A 20,905-nucleotide genomic window follows, 5' to 3' on the forward strand; every position below is an offset into this window, starting at 1 on the left:
TTTTTTGGTTTTGGTTTTTCGAGACAGGGTTTCTCTATGTAGCCCTGGCTGTCCTGGAACTCACTCTGTAGATCAGGCTGGCCTGGAACTCAGAAATCCCCCTGCCTCTGCCTCCCAAGTGCTGGGATTAAAGGTGTGCGCCACCACCGCCTGACACAGGCAATTTTTCTTTGACAATCTGTTCATCTTGGATTTTATTGGGAGATTTAAGAATTTGAGATACAAAATCGCCACCTATATTTGAACAAACAAATGAAGTGAACCTATTTTGAACAAACAAATGAGGCAAAGAAATGAAGTGGTGCACCTGACCATATCTGCTGGGTAGCTCATGAGTTTCCTGCGTTGAAGTCACAGTTGGATTACACAACTGTTCAACAAGGTGTTTCCTAGTATGTCACCCGTCCTTAGATGAAGATTTTGAGGACAAGCCTAAGCCCCAAATGCTAGGGATTTTAAAGTGTTATATCTAAATATAGAAGAAACAGGTTTCGGCTGTTGGCTTTAGGCCACCTACTATCCTGAGTGCCTGGGAACCAAGTCACATGAATTTTAAACTCCCATTCCTCTATCCTCTGTGCCCCCTTTTTGTTTATAAAAGCAAAAATACTGTAATACTACCCTCTTATCTGGGCACACCAACTGCCTGGGCAGGTTGCTGGGGCAACCCTCTCTTAATTGGTGCTTTGTTTTCTACTGCTGCCAAGAGTAATATTGTTGGGGTTCCACTGTCCTTGATGGCTTCCCACCTTCTCCAGGGCAAGGTATACAGACCACATCCCTTAAATGCCCTGTGGAGTCTTTTATTAGTAAGATAATTTAAAAATGCATCCCATTCAGCATGGTGATTATAGTCCCCCACCTGCCTGTTTTCATGTCACTAGAGAGCTGTAGTGAGAACACCCAGCACTTTGATTAGTCAGCTTGTCTTTTCTGGGTTGCTAGTTCCAGATACTGCAATGATTATTTCTAGAGCAGCTTCCAGAACCATGGGATGGAGGCTAGGCAGTTTGACTTAGAAATGGCATCTGTCTTAAATGAACAAAAAAACAGTTTGGTCTTTTAGTGACCTTAGCCCTTGGATGTATAGCTACCAAAGGCTGTTTCTAGTTTGCCTTACATGTTTCTTTCACTCTTCTAAAAGGCTCACAGTGACCTAGATTCAAGCCCTAGAATCCACATGCTTGAAGTTGTCCTCTGACCGCCACACGTGCTATGGCACATGTACTCACTCATACATGCACTAACTACATGATGTGTGTATGAGTGTGTATGTGTGCGTGTGTAACAAAAATTCTTTTAGTTTGAAAATCATTCTTAGCTACAAAGTTTGAGACTTTGTAGACTCAGAGATCCATAACAAAAGGGCAGCTGATCTTTGTTGAAGTGCTCAGTCAATAGTAGATGGAACAACATTCCATGGCTGAGTTCTTAGGCTTTGTGATCATATCGGAGTTGTGTGTCATGTAGTGCATGTAAGTGTATCTGTGTGTGTGCATATGTAGTTCCATGTCTACAGGTACTATCAGTAATGCCCATGGGCTAGTAACTGTATGATGTTCTGCTGTATGCCTTGTTTTTGATTGATCTAATGGCTACATCCTTTGTCTGTGCAGGGATGGAATCCCCCCATATAGGATCCGTAAGCAGCACCGAAGGGAGATGCAGGAGAGTGTCCAAGTCAATGGGCGGGTACCTCTACCTCACATTCCTGTAAGTACCAGATATTTAACAGCACCTTGTCTTTTCTCCTGGTGTCTAACTGGTTTCCACCATAGCATCAGTCAGTGGGAGAGGCACCTGGTTGGCTTCCTAGGACCACAGCTTATCTTTGGGCTCAGCAAACAATCTGAGTGATATTGGGGTGAGAGATAGCCATCCCAGTAGATAGTATAGGATAGCTCCCAGTGTGTAGAAGGCTTCTTATGCAAAATAACAGGAAGTCCTCCAGGTACATCCTCCCTTTACGGGAATCCTTTCCCTGTAACATGAGCTATCTCCCTGATGGTCAGTAGCCATATGCTTCACCGGGGGTGAAGGGTTTAAGAAACGAGTGCCTTTTCTGGCTGAGTAATGGGTGTTGCCATGTGGACATCTTAGATCAGAAGCTGCCCCAGCTTTGCCTCTTAAGTGATAACAGTAGACTTTCCTGAACCTGGACTAGAAGGCTTTGTTGACTGTACGGTTTAAGCAAGTGTACATAGCACTGACCACTGGTGACATACAGAACAGTCATTCTGTCTTCTGGAACATGGACTTGGAACAGAAAGACTTCTAGTAGAGGCTGGAGAGCTGTGGCAGTGTCCTCCACCTATGACTCCTTCTCTGCATATTGTTTACAGAGCCTGTATAGGGAAGATGGGTGCTTTAGAGCGTCACATAATCATCATCATTTCTTTTGTTTTATTTGTTTGGGGTTTTTTCCCCCTTCGAGGTTTTTTGGTTTTTTTGAGACTGCTGTTATGTAGCTCTGGCTGAACCTGAGATCACTATGTAGACTAGAGTAGCCTTGAACTCACAGAGATCCGCTTGTCTCTGCCTCTGCCTCCTGGGTGCTGGGATAAACAGTATGCACTATCATTCCCCACCTCATCAGAATTTCTTAATTAGAATCTTTCAACTTTTTGACTGCATCTTCAGTTTTAGGAAATAAACATTTGTGGTTAGAAGATGATGTTTGTTCTGTGTATCATGAATTTCGTGTCTCCCATCACTGACAGAGCTGAGAGTTCCAACCCTCCTGAGTGTAGTCCCACCCTGCTTACACTCAGCATATATCAGGACCAGGCACTGCTCCAGGATTTCCTTTGAAGAGTTGTAAACCTGGGGAGTGCCATGGCTGATTCAGGACCACAAGTTCACCTTAGGAGCTTCTAGTGACCAGTGCTCTACTTACTCATCTTGATACTATATTCCCAGTGCTGTTTGCACTGAGCTATTCCCCATCTATGTCACGAAGGTTTCTCTATGACAGACAAGCTGGGAGTATTCAGTGTAGAGCATGTTGGCCAAGGCATTGACCTTCCCCCGTCTGGGTGCATGTACACATGAACACTCGGGTGCCACAGCCTATGTATACCAGGACACTGCCCAGGCCTCCCGTAATGTAATTATGAATGCCTAGAGAGCAGTCTACATGTTTAGGTCATTGCTCAGGTCAGTAAAAGAGAAGATGGAGCCAGGGAGGATGCTAGTGTCCCAGTAAAAAGGAACAGTAAACACCTGCTTTAAAAAAGCTATAACTAGGCCGGGTGGTGGTGGCGCACGCCTTTAATCCCAGCACTTGGGAGGCAGAGGCAGGCGGATTTCTGAGTTCGAGGCCAGCCTGGTCTACAGAGTGAGTTCCAGGACAGCCAGGGCTACACAGAGAAACCCTGTCTCGAAAAACTTAAAAAAACTAGGGCTGGAGAGATGGCTCAGAAGTTAAGAGTACTGGTTATTCTTCCAATGGTCCTGAGTTCAATTCCCAGCAACCACATGGTGGCTTAAAGCCATCTGTAATGAAATCTGATGCCTTCTTCTGGCACACAGGTAAAGATTCAGATAGAACATTAATACTTAAAATGAATATAAGTCTTTTTTTTTTAAGATATAACCAGCAAGGTTACTTAGTGGGTAAATATATTTAAAAACTTTAAATAAGTTCAAGTTTCCCTGTCACTTATTAGAAGGCTGTTACTATGCTGCTCAGTAAGAGATGCTATATCGGGCTGGAGAGATGGTTCAGTGGTTAAGAGCACTGGCTGCTCTTCCAGAGGTCCTGAGTTCAATTCCCAGCAACCACATGGTGGCTTACAACCATCCATAATTAGATCAGATGTCCTCTTCTGGTGTGTCTAAAGACAGCTACAGTGTACTAATACTCATACACATAAAATAAATAAATTTTTTTAAAAAAGAGAGAGATGCTATATCTACTAAATTCTGTATTTCTCCATAGCGCACTTACCGAATGCCAAAGGAGATCCGGGTAGAGCCACAGAAATTTGCTGAAGAGCTTATTCACCGTCTAGAGGCTGTCCAGCGTACTCGAGAGGCTGAAGAAAAGTTGGAGGAACGGCTAAAGCGTGTACGCATGGTGAGTAGACTGTGTGCTAGGACTGGTGTCTCTTGTGGCTTACAAGTTCTACATTTAGGGACGCTTCCATTCTGAATGTTCTGTTCAGCATGCTTGTCACTGTTCCTCTGGCCTTCCTTCCTTCATATTCCACACCTTGTTCTGTCTCTTTTACCACTAACTAAGCCTAGTGCTTACCTCTAGCAATCCCTTTTCCCAGCAGGAGATGCCTAGGAGGAAGTTCCCAGGGCCCCCAACATTTGGAGAAGACAGGAAGCTGACAAAATGCCTAGCCTTGGCAGGTAGCAGGAACTGAGCCAAGGCATAATGGGGCTGTGGTATGAAAGCTGGGCAGGTGCAGGCTCCTTTCCTGTTCACTTAGGGGACACTACAGACTGCAGTGCCTGTAGTAACCCCCTCAGAGCTCATTTTGGTTCATTAAGAAGCTACTGCTTTTGTTTGTTGGGTTTGTTGTTGTTTCGGGGCAGAGTTTCTCTGTGCATACCTGGTTGTCCTGGAACTCTCTCTGTAGACTAGGCTGGCCTCGAACTTAGATATCTACTTGTCTCTGCCTCTGGAGAGCTGGGATTAGAGGCATGTGCTGCCACCACCACCTGGCTAAGAAACCACTGTATTTTTATGTTTTTTTTTTTTTTCCTACTACTGCTGTAGAAAAACTTTCTTTATGGAGGGCCATAATCCTCATGTGTTACCCTTCACTCCAAAGTGTTTAATGACACACAGCACTGTAGCCTGGCTGACCTTACATTCCCTATGCAGCCCAAGGTAGCCTCTTACAGCAGTATTTCTCATTTCAGCCTCCCAGAGGTCGAATTTCAAGTGTGTGCCACTGCCTGGATAAGATCAAGCATTTTTATTTATATGAGTTTTCATATTCAAAGCTCAGTGTTGTTCTGTGGAGTTATTTCTCCATTGCTCACCTGATGTTTTTATTTACTTGACACATGGAACCCAGCCCTATTCAAACGTGAAACCCCACTCCAGGTCCACTCTTTCTCTCTCAGGCTCCCTAGAGGTGGGTTTCATGATGGCATGCCATCTATGCTCTTTACAGACCAGAGGCTGAGATTAAAAACAGGCAGGCAGTGGCTAGAGAGTTAGTTCAGCAATTCAGAGTATTTATTCTCTTGCAGAGAACTAGATTTGGTTCTCAAAACACACATGATGGCTCACAAACATGTGGGACTCTTTTCTGATCTCTGCAGGAACTGGGTCCACACATGGTATACATACATACATGAAAAAAAAAAAACCTTTCCAAGGAGTTTATGTGAAAATATTTTAAGATGAATGATCACTTTCTCTTAAATGTTTTGACACTGAGACCAGCGGCATTCTCTTGTGCCCCTTTTGGTAACAGGAGAGATGTTTATTAGACTATCAGGCTGCTTTTCCTGTGTTGGAATGGCTACCCACCCACTAGCCATTGTGTGATGGGTGACAGTGCAGCATTATCCAACCATGCAACACTGGTGGGCTGTAGTGAGACATCATCTTATGGGCCTAATGTTACCTTGAGTGGCACATTATTCCATAGGGCAGGCACCCCATGGTGTGCAGTCAGGCATCTACTGGGCAGTGAAATTATGCAGAGTGAAGCCATTTTATGAGCCACATAGTTTTAGCATTCTGATAGTGTTCATTCATAAATAAATAAATAAAATGGAAGCTGTATTGATGTGAAACACTGAACCTTTTTCAAGTGCTAAGTCCTAACTTATTTGCCTATTGTGACCCAAATGACCATCTTCAGAGGGTTTCCTCTCTTCTGTGAGGGTGAGCTGTGGATGATTCGGATAACTCTGTAAACAGCGTCCTCAAGGAACTGTTTATTCTAGGGCTGGCATGCACATCCTGTTTCGTTCACCTGGACAGCAGCTCCTGGTCAGTTCCCAAAGAGGCTAACACTTGTTCAAGGCAGAGGTGAACAGGTGTTATTGATTTCTTGATGTCTGAGCCTTCAAACTCCCCAGTCTCTATAGAGTGCCAGATAGAATGACCCAGCTCCTAGCAGCAAGGATGGCAATAGTCTAAAGTAGTGTCCTAAGAGCTGACACCACAGGTCTCTAGAAGAGAGGCTAGGTCGGTGCCACAGGTGAGAATGGTGCTGTTATTGTTTTGATCTAACAGAGAACACTAAAATGAAAAACCCTGAGCAATTTATTTTTTTATTTTTTTTTTTTTATTTTTTATTTTTTATTTTTTTTTGGTTTTTCGAGACAGGGTTTCTCTGTGTAGCCCTGGCTGTCCTGGAACTCACTCTGTAGACCAGGCTGGCCTCGAACTCAGAAATCCACCTGCCTCTGCCTCCCAAGTGCTGGGATTAAAGGCGTGCGCCACCACCGCCCGGCATAATTATCCATTTTTATTTTTATTCAAAACCTGTGAAAATAAAACTTGTGAACAGGTCTGAAGAAATGGCATGTTCATCAGGACTCGAGTTCAGATTCTGTGTCCCTGGAGTGAGCTGGGTGTACCTGGAGGCATCTAGCCCCAGCTGGGAGAAGAGGGTTACTGGGCTTTTCTGGGTTCTAGCCTGTTTGAGAAAACATAAGTCCCATGTCAGCGAGAGACCCTGCTTCCAAGGAATGAGTGGAAAGTGACAGAGGAGGGTACCTGATAGTCTCTTCTGCTCTTCCTGTGTGCTAGGTGAGATGCCTTACAAATTCCAGGTCAGAGCTGAGCAGTGGTAACACAGGTCTCTAATCTTAGCACTCAAGAAGCAGAAGCAAGGGGCTCTTTGAGTCTAAGGCCAGCCTGGTCTACAGAGCAAGTTCCAGAATAGCGAGGGCTACACAAAGAAACCTTGTCTCGAAAAACAAAAACAAAATAAAAATTCCATATTAAGCCTAGGGTAGCATCATGCACTCTCACCTGTCACTTTTTACATGCATACATGTGCATATACATATGTACAAAGTGAGCATGCAAATGCACACATGGGGGTGGGGAGAGAGAGGGAGGGAGAAAAGGGGAGGGAAGGAGGGAGAGACAGAGAGACAGACCGGCTGAAACCTTAAAGGAAAAAAATAAAGCCAGGCAAGAGCTAGTTCCAGTTCCAGGATAGCTAGAGCTACATAAAGAAACCCTGTCTAGGGGGAAAAAAGAAGAACAAAAGAGAGAGGGGAAAAAAGAAAGGGAACCATAAAAGAGAGAGAACAGAGGGTATCCAGGACTCAACACCTCTCTTTGACCTGGCCACGCCGCAGGCAGTCTTTGGCTTGACTATCAGACTGTGGCTCACTTCCTGGTCTGTCCTCATTCTTGTTCTGACAGTACTGTTATTTCTCCACAGGAGGAAGAAGGGGAGGATGGTGAAATGCCTTCTGGCCCCATAGCAAGTCACAAGCTGCCTTCTGTCCCAGCTTGGCACCATTTCCCACCCCGCTACGTGGATATGGGCTGCTCCGGACTGCGGGATGCCCATGAGGAGAATCCTGAGAGCATCCTGGATGAGCATGTGCAAAGGGTCATGAGGACACCTGGATGCCAGTCACCTGGCCCAGGCCACCGCTCTCCTGACAGTGGGCATGTGGCCAAGACTGCAGTGCTAGGGGGTACAGCCTCCGGGCATGGGAAGCATGTTCCTAAGTTAGGGTTGAAGCTGGATACAGCTGGCCTGCACCACCACAGGCATGTTCACCACCATGTTCACCATAATTCAGCTAGACCTAAGGAACAAATGGAGGCTGAAGCTGCCCGCAGGGTCCAGAGCAGCTTTTCATGGGGCCCAGAAACACATGGTCATGCCAAGCCCCGGAGCTATTCAGAGAACACAGGCACCACCCCCAGTGCTGGGGACTTGGCCTTTGGGTGAGTCCTGATCTAGCTTTCTTAATGTTTCCACTGTGTCCTTGTATCCAAGTCATGGTTCAGGCCGGGCAGTGGTGGCGCACGCCTTTAATCCTAGCACTTGGGAGGCAGAGACAGGCGGATTTCTGAGTTCGAGGCCAGCCTGGTCTACAGAGTGAGTTCCAGGACAGCCAGTACTATACAGAGAAACCCTGTCTCGAAAAACCAAAAAGAAAAAAAAAAAAAAAAAAAAAAAAAAAAAACAAGTCATGGTTCAGAGGGTCCATGGCCCTGTGGTGACCTGATCCTCCCCAGTAAAAGTCATACAACACCGGGGTCGAGGACCAGTCAGGCTCCAGGACTTGCTATGACTGGATGAGGAGGGGCGGGCTTTAGGTTTGTCTTGGGCTCTGGTCAGCATGGCTCTCCCACCATAGTAAAACAAACTGCAGACAGCTGACCTTCACAGAGGCCACTGCCTTTGGTGTGGGTTACAGGCCCCCTTGTTGAGCTTGAGGATTTAGGAAGCAGCAAGAAAGATCAGAGTGACCTCATATGTCTTGTTCTCTCAGTGGTAAAGCTAGTGCACCCTCCAAAAGAAACACCAAGAAGGCTGAATCTGGGAAGAATGCCAGTGCTGAGGTACCCAGTACCACAGAAGACGCAGAGAAGAACCAGAAGATTATGCAGTGGATCATTGAGGGTGAAAAGGAAATCAGCAGACACCGAAAGGCAGGCCATGGGTAAGTACACTGCAGGGTCCTGGCCCAGAGCAGCCAGCCACCTGTCATCTTGTTGCCAGCACCCTTGCTTTTAGGAGTTTATTTCTGGCTTCAAGGTCAAATGACTTCACCTAATTCCTTGTCACCTATGAACTTACATAACTGACAGCTGTAGAAGAGCCTTCTATCTTTTATACCTACTTTTCTTCACTCCTGAGGGCTTGAGGCTGTTCAGCTTCATATGTGACCTCTAGATATCTGTCATCCACCTTGTCTCATTTGTCTCATATTGCTTGTATGCTTGCACAGATTCCTGGCTCCACAGGGAGGGGTGCCTTCCTTGTGATCCTCTGTATGGCTCATATCTGAGCATATTAGGGGAATCTAGGAGTGAGGCAGGTTCCTTTTCTCAGTCCCAGATTACTCTAATGTGCTGCCTGCTCACTCCCTGCCCCCGACAGACTTGGGAACAGTGGCTAGGAGGCTGCCTTCCTATGGAGCAGGAGAATGGAAGTTAGGCAGTAGGCATCCCTGAACCTGTTCTTTTGCAGGCAGAAAAACTGTCTTTGGAGTCATAGGTCCCTATTGGCCTGTTGGCTGTGCAGATGAGTCTAACCTTGAACTTCTGATTTTTCCCTCCTCTACCTCCCAAGTACTAGAATTATAATCATGTGCTACCACACCCAGTTCAGCCTGGAAGCTTAGGAAGAAGACCTTTCTCAAAAATAAAGGCGGATAGCAAGATGGCTCAGTAGGTAAAGCCAAGTGTAAGAATCACAGCTTAATCTCTGGGGCACACATGGTACAAGTGTCCTTACATTGTCCTCTGACATCCTTACATAGGCTGTGGTACATATGTGTATTCACACACAAAATATAATTAATAAATTTTTTAAAAAGTAAGAAAGGCTGGGCAGTAGTGACGCACGCCTTTAATCCCAGTACCTGGGAGGCAGAGGCAGGCAGATTTCTGAGTTCGAGGCCAGCCTGGTCTACAGAGTGATGTCCAGGACAGCCAGGGCTACACAGAGAAACCCTGTTCAGTCTCAAGTTATACACAAAGAGAAAAGTCTTCAGGAAGGGAAGGGTGTGTCTGTGTCCCCATGGCTCCTTTAGTTGAGTGTGGAGGGTGTGTGTCTGTGTCCCCACGGCTCCTTTAGTTGAGTGTGGAGAGTGTGTGTCTGTGTCCCCACGGCTCCTTTAGTTGAGTGTAGAGAGTGTGTCTGTGTTCCCATGGCTCCTTTAGTTGAGTGTGGACACACTTGGTTGCTCCTGCTGCTCACATAGTCACTTGTCCTTACTCCCCCAGGTCTTCTGGGATGAGGAAGCAGCAGGCCCATGAAAGCTCCAGGCCGTTGTCCATTGAGCGTCCTGGGGCTGTGCACCCCTGGGTCAGTGCTCAGCTTCGGAACTCTGTCCAGCCTTCTCATCTTTTCATCCAAGACCCCACGATGCCACCCAATCCAGCCCCTAATCCTCTGACCCAGCTGGAAGAGGCCCGCAGGCGTTTGGAGGAAGAGGAAAAGAGAGCTAACAAACTGCCCTCCAAGCAGAGGTAGGTTCGTGTGGTATAAGGTGACTTTACCATGGCCCTAAGGCCTAATGAGGGCCCTTGAGGGAAGATAGCCATGTTGGACTACTTCTTCACTGAGAATCCCAGAGGTAGCCTTGCTGCAGGACAGAGGGCTATAAAGTGAATGTTCTTAGCAGGCACATCATCAGATGGCCAACAACTTCTGGACATGCCTGGCTTAGTGGTGACCATCTCTGATGACAGCCACACAGCACAGCCAAGGGAGATGATGGACAGTTCTGAAGTGTAGGCGGTTGTAGGACTTGTCTGGAGAGACCACAGCTCCCAATCCTTCTCCCTGTCTTCCTCAAACTGAAGAACATCAGTATCAGCCCCATTATCACCACAGTTCAGCAAGCCTATTCTGTCTCTTTGGGAGTGTGTTCTGCCCAAACTCAAGAGATTTTTTTTTGGGTAGCAACATTCTTGGAGCCAGAACATGTCTTCTCTTTCCTTTTATCTTAGCTTTGGATCAGTTTCCTGGACATTGTGTCTGATTGCAATTCCCAGATGAGTAATACTGTCTGTGAGGGATCTGTTTCTTACCCATTCCCTTTTAAAACTATCAGCTCCTTTATTCGGCTTGGAATGTATGGATTCTGGAGTCAGGGTCCTTACTCCCTGAGATGCTTTGGCTCATGACTAGCAGGCTCTGTACTTCTGGTCTCTAGCAGGGTCAGGCTGTAGTTGCCCTGGAAGCTTAAACATGACCTTGGTCATGAGATCTCCATGGGCTCACACGAGGCTCTGAGCCTATACTAGTTTTGGTTCCAAAAGAAGTTACAGTTGCCTTGAACACAAGAGACTACTTTACCACCTACTGTAAGCAACATTATGCTCTTGTGCTGCCTGTATTGTACAGGAAGTGTTCCTCCTGGTGCTGAAATACTGTGTGTATCTGGCAAGGGTCAGAGCATGTGGGATCTGTTAAGAGTGATGCCCTCAGTGGTCTGGCCAGGGTGCTGTCAGAGAAGCAAAGTGTTCCTAGGAGGCAGGATTTTCTTATGGAGCAGGGTACTCTGTAAGTTAGAATTCTCTTGTGATGCAGAGGTTACATTTGTTCATTGAGGTACCAGCACCTGCCAAGCCCCACATGATGGCAGAAGCTGTGGTTTTCTCTTGTCGGTAGCATCAGCTAAATCCCTCTGGTCTGTGTTTTAGGGTATAACACCACCACAACTATCACCAGTGTGTGTGTGTGTGTGTGTGTGTGTGTGTGTGTGTGTGTGTGTGCCTTAACTGGTGCCTTCAAAATCATCGTGTGTGAGAAAATTGATCATGTTAAATCTGTTGGTCTGGAACTGTGTAAGCAAGTGTAGATTTAGGGAGTAAAAGCCCTGGGCATTGGCAGGCCCTGTTAAGATAGATCAAAGTAAAGTCACTGTTAGGAACCCATAGTGGCTTACCCCTGGGTGGAGGGTTCACTTAGAAAGGCTCTGCTTGGGGCTGGAGAGATGTCTCAGTGGTTAAGAGCAATGATTGCTCTTCCAGAGGTCCTGAGTTCAAATCCCAGCAACCACATGGTGGCTCACAACCATCCGTAATGAGATTCGATGCCCTCTTCTGGTGTGTCTGAAGACAGCTACAGTGTACTCATAAATAAAGTAAATAAATCTTTAAAAAAAAAAAAAAAAAAGAAAGGCTCTGCTTTGCAGAGACCTTGGGACATGCCTCAGTCATGGCAATAAGAATTCCCCAAGATACTGTACAGCAGAGCCACTGCTACTGTTCATGTCTGACATCCACATCATCTTCAGGAATTTTGTGATGAAACTGTAAGAAAGAGCTGACAGATCCTCTTTAAGAACCTTTAGCCTAGAGAAGACATCTGAGCAAGGGGTGAAGTGACATCCTATAGCACCTAGATCAGCACTTCTCCAGAGTGTATTCCAAAGAACAGAATGACACTGACCCTGCATCTAGGTACCTATGGTAGGGCCTCTGATAATATGTGAGTAGGACCTTTTTGACAGCTAGGTCCTGCTGCTCATCCTTTCTGTGCCCACTGTCCACAACACTGGCTGAGCCCCATCCTCTTTGATGCGGGTTGTTCCCTAGGTATGTGCAGGCAGTCATGCAGCGGGGACGCACCTGTGTCAGGCCAGCATGTGCACCGGTGCTGAGTGTGGTACCAGCCGTGTCGGACTTGGAACTCTCCGAGACAGAGTATGTGAGCCCTGTGGGTCCTCCTGGTTTTGCCCAGCCCAGCCCAGCCCAGGCCAAATTCCAAAGTGGACCACCTATTTTGATAGGTTTTGTCGCTGAGCCAGGAAGCGCCAGGGCTGGAGAAAGGCCTGCTGGGGCTTCTCCATCCTGTCTCCCAATGGAGATCACGCCTTTGTTGTGGTGACTTGATTACTAGGTTCTGCAGGTACCACAGCCTGCCTTTCATCTTGTCTTTGCTCTCCTGAGCTTCTCAGCGAGGTTTAAGGATTGGTAGGTCCACAGTCCCAGTCCCCTTGAAATAGCACCAGGAGTTTGAGCCAACTTTATATAGTAGGATCTGGACAGTGTGACTGCAGCCAGGACTTAGGCTCTGCATCTCCTCTGCCATGGTCACATGTAGGTTAGGGACATTCCGGACTGTCCGTCCTATACTTCTCAGGTTAGGAAGAGGAGCCTTGCTGCTGACTCAGCCCAGACTCCATCATACTCACTTCATAAGAGCGGGTATCATCAGAGCCTGTAGTTGAGGTCTCTGCAGGTAGTCCTCCAGTTGTTCTGGAGAATCCCCAGAGAGCTCCAGAAGCTTTCCATTGCAGGAAAAAAGTCCAAGAATCCAGACAGGCTCACAGCCAAAATGGCCCACTTGTGGCCATGGGCAAGGCCAGCTGTGGAAGCTTCTGGGTGATTGAAGGATACAGGAACACAGGAGCATCCTGTCATGCAGACTCAGAACAGCCTCACAGCACTTTGAGGACCTGAGCAGGAAATGGCTCAGACCTCTAGTCTGTCTACTTTGGAGATCCTGGCCATCCTGGCCCTAGGAACACTTCCCTTCGAGATCTGTGCAGCACTGATTGGTCTATCCTTGAGACTTAGGGAAGTTTGTAGAGGTTGGAACTTGACAGGGTCTAGGAACCGACTCCCTTTTCAACCTTGGAGATGGGACTTTATGTGCCTGGCCTGGTCATGCTCTGGTGGGTTCTTAGAGCTAGACCTGTACTTCATTTCCTAGTGAGTGGTTCACATAGGACTGGCACCCAGATTTCGGGTAGGTGGGTGGCAGGGCCTGTGAATACCACATTGGTGAATGAGGTGCTAACCCTGGGGTGTCTTATCCTCTGCTGGTAGATGGTACCATTGAGGTACTCTCTCTGTGACCTTCCCCTGAGCCCACTACTTACCACTTTATTTCTGCCCCAGGACAAAATCACAAAGAAAGGCAGGTGGAGGAAGTGCACCACCATGTGACAGCATCGTTGTGGCCTACTATTTCTGTGGGGAACCTATTCCCTACCGGACCCTGGTGAGGGGCCGTGCTGTCACCCTTGGCCAGTTCAAGGAGCTGCTAACCAAGAAGGGGAGCTACAGGTGAGAGCAGCTGCAGTATGCTTGTCCAGTGTGCTGTTGGTTTAGTATAGAAGGGAAAGGCCTTCTGTCCCATTGTCTACCCCTTCATCCTACTTCTCTCAGCCATGGGTGCTACTCACTACTGTGTGATGGCATCAGGACCCTGCCTCAGAGACAGACTGGCCCTTTGTTCTAGCCTTAGACCTCTCCCTCCATGTCAGCCAACTCAGAAACTCCAGCAAACAGATTATTGCTACCTGGGTGACATGAGAACCTGTCAACCCTACTGGAGTCAGGCCATGTGGATGGCAGAGCTGGGGCCCCAAGACCTCTGCTCTCATTGAATAAGAAACCTATCAGGATTGGGCTCCCAGGTTTTTTGTTTTGTTGTGTTTTTGGCAATTCCCAACATGCTGTTAACACTGCCCAGCAGGCACCAACCAGGAGTCCAACTCGATGTCTGGGGGACGCCTGTAATCTCGGGTGGTCAAACTTCTAGGGGGTCAAGGACAGGCAGGCATTCCTCTCTTAGAGCAGGCTTCTCTAACTGTCTCCACAATTTTCTGTCCCTAGATACTACTTTAAGAAAGTGAGTGACGAGTTTGACTGTGGTGTGGTATTTGAGGAAGTACGGGAGGATGAGGCCGTCTTGCCTGTCTTTGAAGAAAAGATCATCGGCAAGGTGGAAAAAGTGGACTGAGCACTGGGCAGCACACCCAGAGCACACCATCACCGCTGTGCACTGTCACAGCCAAGTGGGCAGCCTTGTCCTCGGGAGCCTGCTGTGGGGAACAACACAAGATTATGTCATGAGCTCTTCCAGAGGGTGAGGCTGGGGGCCTCAGGTGTCTGCCAACCTCCATCCCTCTGGCTCTGGGAAAGTAGGAGTGGGGGGTTCATCCTACTGAGTGGTTCCATGGATTTCTCTGTTTTGCTGTTCAAAAGGAAAGCCCCACCTCTCCCCACACTACCCCCTGAAGCAATACCAGGAGCCATCTCATGACCCTCAGCAGCTCTTGCTTCTGAATACAGTCTGACCTAGGGATACTTTGCCCTGGGCTTGTATCCCAGTGTTCTCTTCTCTCTCTGGGACCTATCCACTGCACCTGGTTGGGCTCAGGTCCAGGAGCAGGGGATCCTGTGGGGGCCTCTGTATATTGTACATGTCACTGAGTGCCTTCAACATAGCTGTCTCTTGCCTGCCACTGTGTGAATCTGGCGGCTGAGTATCTCAGGCCCCTTTGCCTGTCTCCAGCCACCAGCTTGGTTCAGCAGAGGGGGGCGTGTCTGGTCCCTTCCAAGTATCCATGTAAATATGTACATTTCTCTCAGGCCAGGGCCAGCAGGGGATACCCTGAGCCCATTTTTCATGCGATGACTTGTACAATTATCTTTTCAAAGGTACTTGGATAATAATGAAATAAAAACGTTTTTGAACCTCCTTTGGATATGTGAGATGCTATCTGCTACCAGTGGGGCAGGGCCAATGGCTATGCAGCCCTCGAGCCAAGTGGTGAAGGAGGCAAGATGGCCTCTGAACATGTTACCCATTCTTGGCCCAGACAAGCCCTAACGGCCAGGGCCAAGCTAGGCAGACTAGCAGCCAGCCCTGCTCATGAACCACACACAGTCTGGGACAACATGTTTATTCGTGGCACACAACTCCCTCCAGCACCTGAGGACACCACTCTCTGGAATACAGTGTCCCGATGGCTACAGCTCCTCCTTGGGACCCAAGGTGGAATTGGCTTGTGCTTCCTAGAAAGAATACAGAAGCCCAACTCAGACTTGCCTCTGCCCACTTCGTTAGGAGAGAACCTGTTGAGGGGCTGATGTCCTGAGGGGCTGATGTCCTGAATGGAGTACCCACTGGGGTGGAGACTGCAGGCTCCTCGGGTTCCTCCTTAGGCAGGTCACCTCCGCTGTCCAGGAACTTGGAGAATGTCTCTAGGTCCCTGGTGCTTTTGTATTCTATAATCTGAGAATAAAGAGGGTGACCTGAGGCCATGCTCCCCAGCCAGGAGCCAGCTATGGGTGGTAGTCCACTCCCCTCCCACCTCCATCCCTTCACCTTTCGGTCTGGCCCTGCAGGGAAGAATTTGAGAGTGGGATAGCCATGCACAGAGAAGGCCTCCAGCTCGTTAGCTGTAGCATCCAACTCAGCAATGACAATGTCCTCACGGTCCCTGTACTTCTCCGCCAGTGCCTCCCAGGCTGGCGCCATCTCCTTGCAGTGGCTGCACCATGGGGCATCTAGAGGAGGAGTCAGCTTGGCTAGCTGGATCTGCCTCTGCCCCTGCCAGCCTGCCACCTTCTCCCCTTTTCAGCACTCACAGAACTTGACAAACACATTCTTGGTTTCATCAAAGGCAACTTGCTCAAAATTCTTGCCCACGAGAGTCTTGACTGGCCTCTGGTCCCAATCAGGGGGTATCTCCTGGCTCAGGAGATAGTGCTGGGGAAGCAGACGGGCCTTCACTGGGGTGGTGTGCAGGGCCAGAGACCTAGGACTCTGTTCCTCCTCCCCTCTAACAGCTACACACCTTGACTTCCCCATGGAGGACTGCCTGGCAGAAGGCAGCCACAGAAGCCGCAGTGATGGCTATCACCCCTGTAGGTGCATACTTCTTGGTAGTCTCAACATTGATCAGACGCAGGGTAGGGGCTTCCTCAGCCTTGAGGCCAAAATAATTCAGCACATGGCTGTTGTCAGTGGCCACATCCACCACCACGAACAACACCTACCAAAAATAATACCAAGTTGGGGTCTCATTCAGCCCTACCACCCCTCCCTCCTCCTGAGACCCCAGTACCTTCCCCCGGAATGGAGGTGCTGCCTCCCTGAAGTCTGTCAGCAGCTCCCTGTGCTGAGCTAGTGTCTGGTTCACAAACAGCAGCAGGTGGTTGAGGATCCTGGCTGCGAAGATCTTTGGTGATGTCTGGGGGGGTAGGAATCTCATGTCTTCTATTGGGGCCTTTGTTTAAGGGCCCCAGTCCAAGGTCTCTCCACCCCAACCAAGCCTCCCACCTCTTTAAGGGCCCTTTTGCTCTACCTCACTATGACCTGTAGCTTCACTTGCCTGGCTGTTGAATTCTGTGACCAGGTGCATGCTGTGTGTGATGAGGAAACGGGACAGGTCCCCCAGGTCCAGGCCAGTCTCCTTGTCTACCGGGAAGTCGGCGCGACCCTCATCAAACTGGACACCAGCAAGGTTAGCAGGAGCTGTGACTGACCCCCAACCCTGTTCTTAGCCCCAACTCACCTTCTTGAAAAGGACCACAGTATCCTTGGTGAGGCCAAACTTCTCAAAAAGTTGTGGCTGGTCAGTGAAGCCAAAGGTCATGTCCAGGGCATCCTTGGCCAAGGCCAGGAAAGTTGCCACATCCTCTTCCTGTAGATCCTACAGGCCCAGCCCCATGAGAAACATGGATGCCACCAGCACTGTTCCCACAGCCTGTCTACCCCTGCCATTGTACCTGAAAGAAGCCAATGACCACTATATCCCATTTGGCCATCAGTGCCTGGACACCTTCCTCATTCTCCAGATGTGTGGCACTGGGCCCCACTCGCCGCCTCAGCCATTCAGCAATGCCCTCAGCATTCTTGGGCCCTGCAGAAGGATCTCTGTTCCAGACTGGACTGCTGTCCCGTCCCTAGGCCACACCCACTCCACACCTGTGTACTTGCCCACCCTAAGCCATACCCACCTCATACCTGTGTATTCTTCTGGGTTTGTGCGGTTTCCATTCTGGAAGAACTTGAGTGTAGGGTACCCTACCACTCCAAACTCCTTGGTCAGCTCTGGTTCTGCAGGCCCGTCCACCTTGGCCAAGGTGACCACAGCTGACTCAGCTGCCAGCAGGGCAGCCGCCTTGCTGTACTCGGGAGCTAATGCCTTGCAATGACCACACCATGGGGCATCTGAGGGTTGAGATTGTGAGTACACCAGTCCTTTGCAACCCCAGCTGCAACCCAGGTCCAACAGGGAGCATGCTCTGTTCACATCCTCCCTTAAGCCCACCCTAGACACTGATCACAGCTACACATAGGTATCAGATCCCGGGTAGAGAAGAATCCTGCGTCCTCTCTCCCAGGGTTACATATAATTACTTTCTGAAGCCTACCAGCTAAGCATGCTTTGACATTTTTAAAAGATTTGAAGAAAATCACAGAAGGACCAGTGACCAGCTGTTTGGAATAGAGGCCCCAAAGATAGTAACATCTATGATAGTTATGTGGCCATGGCTGACAGAGTATGGGGGGTTTGAGTGTCCATGTGTCCTCAGGGTACCCACTACACCAACACCCTTCCTTCCCACTCAGACTGGACCACAGCCAACCCATATCAACATCACAATCTCCAGTCCAGGCATCCTCTCAGAGATCCTAGGACTCCGGAAGCAGGGTGCTCACATGAAAGGCCAAGTCTAGGAAGTAAAGGCCTGAACCCCTAGGCTGCCACCATGATTTCCAGCCCACTGGCCCACACTTACAAAACTCCACCATCAGGGCTGAATGCTCCTGTAGTGCCAGGCTCAGGGTTCGGTGGTTCAAGACCAAGATCCCATCCTCCTTGGGGACTTCTTCCCCAATGGGCTCCTCAGGGAACGCCTCTGAGGGACCCCCAGGCTCCTCTCCCTGTCCCCATGAGCCTGAGACACCCAGCAGGAGCAGCAACACTGGCAGAAACCAATCACCCATGGCGCGCTGGGCCCTGAAGTCTGGGGCAGATAAAGGGATCGGGGACCAAGCAGCAACAGCCACGTGGCACCTGGCTAGGTCTCAGAGAAGATAAAGTCTGAAAGGCCCCTCAGGGGTGGAGATAGGCAGAAAGAGGCAACACGCAGGCAGCAAGACAAGGTAACATTTAATAGGCACCAGGCAGGGGAGACACAGCAGAGAATGGGGGACATCTGGTCACCAACTGAGAGGTCTAGGGAATGCTTGCAGGTCTCTGCAGCTGACAGAGATTGGGAATACAGACCCCCAAGTGGGGTTCAGTCCTTCCAGTCCTGGCAGACATGGAGGCACCACTCCCAGGACAGGTGGTTCAGCCTGTCGTCATCAGTGAAGAGGGACCTGACCACGTAGAGGCCACGGGCCAATGCTCCCCTTGGTGCTTCCTCCACTGGAGTCACAAATTCATACTCCTGGGCCCTGGGGCCATAGCTTCCCACCATGAAGGTGGCCTTGTCCACTGTGGGAAGGAAGGTCATCAAGAGCTACCCTCTGCCCACCTCCCCCAGACTCAGGCCGCCCTCCACAGTGCCTCACCACGCAGTCCCCGGCGATAGGTGTGATGCAGACATTTGAGGCCACTGACAATCTCCTTGTTGACCTGGGGAAAGGAGAGGGTTAAAGGGCCTTCTCTGGAAGGCTGGGACATGGCTGGCCCCTACTGCAGCTACCCTCACCTTGAAGGTGATCTTCACCTTGTATTCAATGCCCTCCTTCAGGACAAACACCTGGCTTTTCAGTGCATCTAGGTCTCCTGTTAGGGAATTGACAGGTACACTCTAAATCTCCAAGATGTACGTAAGACCCTGCCCCAGCAACATCTATGTAGGGACTGGTGGTGCCCATGAAGTCTGTGGCAATGCACCCAAGGAACTAGGATACAGCACAGGGTCCAGGGAGTGTCTTCATCCAAAGATGGGTTGTGGTCTGCAGAGGGGGTTACCTGTAAGGTCCATGATGATAGGCCCTGGAGCCTGCTCCGTCAACAGTGTCAGCCTAGTCACCTGCACGTTGGGCAGGCTGGGGTCTGAGGAGAAACAGCATCCACGGGGTGCTCTGCTGTCCCTACCGTCCCCTCCCCCTGTTTGCAGCCCTCCACATCCAGGCCCCAGGCCATACCCATAATGGGTGGCAGGGGCCCCAGCAGCGCCTGCTTGTACTTGACCAAGCTCACGTCCCCAGGGTCCAGCTGCCAGATCGCCAGCATGCTCTTCTTTCCAGGGGCCTGGTACTCTGGTACAATTTCGTCCAGCACCTCATCTGATGGAGTTGGCTCCCCATCCTTGTCAGCCAAGAGGACTGTGAGTAGGAGAAGGTATGTAAGTGCCTGCCACCTGCTGACCCCAACATTCAAGTGCTGAGCTGGGACCCACACTCTCACCAGTTGTTCCTCTTACTACTCAGTGGAGCTAGAGAAGCCATAGATGCTGTCATGGACACACAGTGACACCCCCCCTCCCAAGACCCTAGAAATCCTTAGGCTTGATCTCTTCAAAAGGGGCTCTTGTGACTGGGAAGGGTTCCTAAGAGGCCCTGGAGAGATCAATTTGTTTCTGGTTAGCTTACAGGCTACTGCTGAAAGTAGTGGCCCTGGGGTACTCCAGGGGCTCTCTAGCTCTATGCCTTTCCCATAATGTCCTAGATCCCTCCGATGGTGCCCCAAACTAGGGGTCTCCATAGTCCCTTTGGGTGTCTAGGGACAGGGGTCTCACTGAGATGCTGTCCACTGCCCTCCAACCTTAGGATTGCCTCTCACCGGAAGAAGCCCCAGCCCCACCTACGGGAGAGGCCGCAGCCTCTCGGCTGGACACACTCCTTTCCTCCTGGCTCCCTTCCCCAGTAGGGTCTGCGTGGAGTAAAGTCCCACGCCCGGTCAGAATACATACACGCCACGAGGTCCCCACGCGCCCCAAAGTTGCCGCGGGGACTGACCCCCAACCGCGCCGCTCCCTTGCTGCCCCCGGCGCACGTGGCCGCCGCCCGGCTCGGGCGCTCACCTCGGGCGCACAGCGCCAGCCGGAGCAGCTCCAACAGCTGCGCCCCCAGCTCGCACGCGTCCAGGCCCAGCATGGTAGCCGCGGCCCGCCGCGGAGCCGCCGCCCGCTCGGCTCAGCCCCGGCGCGACTGCGGTGAGCTCATCCCGGCCGGGAGCGCCCCCCGCGCCCAGCGCCGCGCCCGCGCCGCGCGCCCCCAGCCGCTCCGCGGACCCCGCGCAGCCCGCAGAGACGCGCGTGTCGTCCGCACCGCGCCGGAACCCGGTCGTCCCTGCCGCGCCCGGAGCCGGGACGCGTCGCCAGGGACCCAGGGCTGCCCCACCCCCACGTGGAGTCGGGTCCCCCGGGATCCCCTGGGCGGGGCGTGCTGGCCAGGGACGCCAAGTGGAACAGGTGCGACGCCCCCCACGTCCCTGGACTCTCATTATCAGCAAGCGGCTTAGGGCACACCTGGAGCCCCGCAACCCTCCACCTGCTCCCTCCTTCTTGTCTGGG

At 50.3% G+C, this 20,905-nt stretch overlaps 3 protein-coding genes across 5 annotated transcripts in view; 1 reads left to right on the forward strand and 2 right to left on the reverse strand.

Annotated features, from left to right (window-relative positions):
* Nucleotides 1–15,120, forward strand: part of Axin1 (axin 1) — a 55,333-nt gene extending 40,213 nt beyond the window's left edge. For 2 of the 3 annotated variants that reach the window (XM_028756515.1, XM_028756517.1), the window contains exons 4-11: nucleotides 1,617–1,713; nucleotides 3,941–4,078; nucleotides 7,374–7,891; nucleotides 8,443–8,613; nucleotides 9,902–10,147; nucleotides 12,224–12,331; nucleotides 13,532–13,699; nucleotides 14,252–15,120. In XM_028756515.1, coding sequence (XP_028612348.1) covers nucleotides 1,617–1,713; nucleotides 3,941–4,078; nucleotides 7,374–7,891; nucleotides 8,443–8,613; nucleotides 9,902–10,147; nucleotides 12,224–12,331; nucleotides 13,532–13,699; nucleotides 14,252–14,378 — 1,573 coding nt within the window. In that variant the 3' untranslated portion in view covers nucleotides 14,379–15,120. The remainder of the gene's footprint in view (nucleotides 1–1,616; nucleotides 1,714–3,940; nucleotides 4,079–7,373; nucleotides 7,892–8,442; nucleotides 8,614–9,901; nucleotides 10,148–12,223; nucleotides 12,332–13,531; nucleotides 13,700–14,251) is intronic. The other variant, XM_028756516.1, reaches the window with a different exon arrangement.
* A 188-nt stretch (nucleotides 15,121–15,308) lies between these two features.
* Pdia2 (protein disulfide isomerase family A member 2) lies at nucleotides 15,309–18,428 on the reverse strand. Its single transcript, XM_028756527.1, has 11 exons — nucleotides 18,173–18,428; nucleotides 17,394–17,600; nucleotides 17,156–17,289; nucleotides 16,942–17,079; nucleotides 16,759–16,875; nucleotides 16,492–16,617; nucleotides 16,222–16,419; nucleotides 16,013–16,133; nucleotides 15,750–15,931; nucleotides 15,549–15,656; nucleotides 15,309–15,436 (listed from the first exon to the last, which is right to left on the reverse strand). The coding sequence occupies exons 1-11, from the start codon at nucleotides 18,378–18,380 to the stop codon at nucleotides 15,392–15,394; spliced, it is 1,584 nt and encodes a 527-aa protein (XP_028612360.1). The 5' UTR covers nucleotides 18,381–18,428; the 3' UTR covers nucleotides 15,309–15,391.
* Nucleotides 18,429–18,526: 98 nt separating this feature from the next.
* On the reverse strand, nucleotides 18,527–20,693 carry Arhgdig (Rho GDP dissociation inhibitor gamma). The gene is made up of 6 exons (XM_028756529.1): nucleotides 20,414–20,693; nucleotides 19,536–19,715; nucleotides 19,360–19,443; nucleotides 19,094–19,170; nucleotides 18,954–19,017; nucleotides 18,527–18,876 (listed from the first exon to the last, which is right to left on the reverse strand). The coding sequence occupies exons 1-6, from the start codon at nucleotides 20,484–20,486 to the stop codon at nucleotides 18,677–18,679; spliced, it is 678 nt and encodes a 225-aa protein (XP_028612362.1). The 5' UTR covers nucleotides 20,487–20,693; the 3' UTR covers nucleotides 18,527–18,676.
* Nucleotides 20,694–20,905: the final 212 nt, after the last annotated feature.

Source organism: Grammomys surdaster, unplaced genomic scaffold, assembly GCF_004785775.1.
Source record: "Grammomys surdaster isolate TR1022 unplaced genomic scaffold, NIH_TR_1.0 126121, whole genome shotgun sequence".
Taxonomy (NCBI): domain Eukaryota; kingdom Metazoa; phylum Chordata; class Mammalia; order Rodentia; family Muridae; genus Grammomys; species Grammomys surdaster.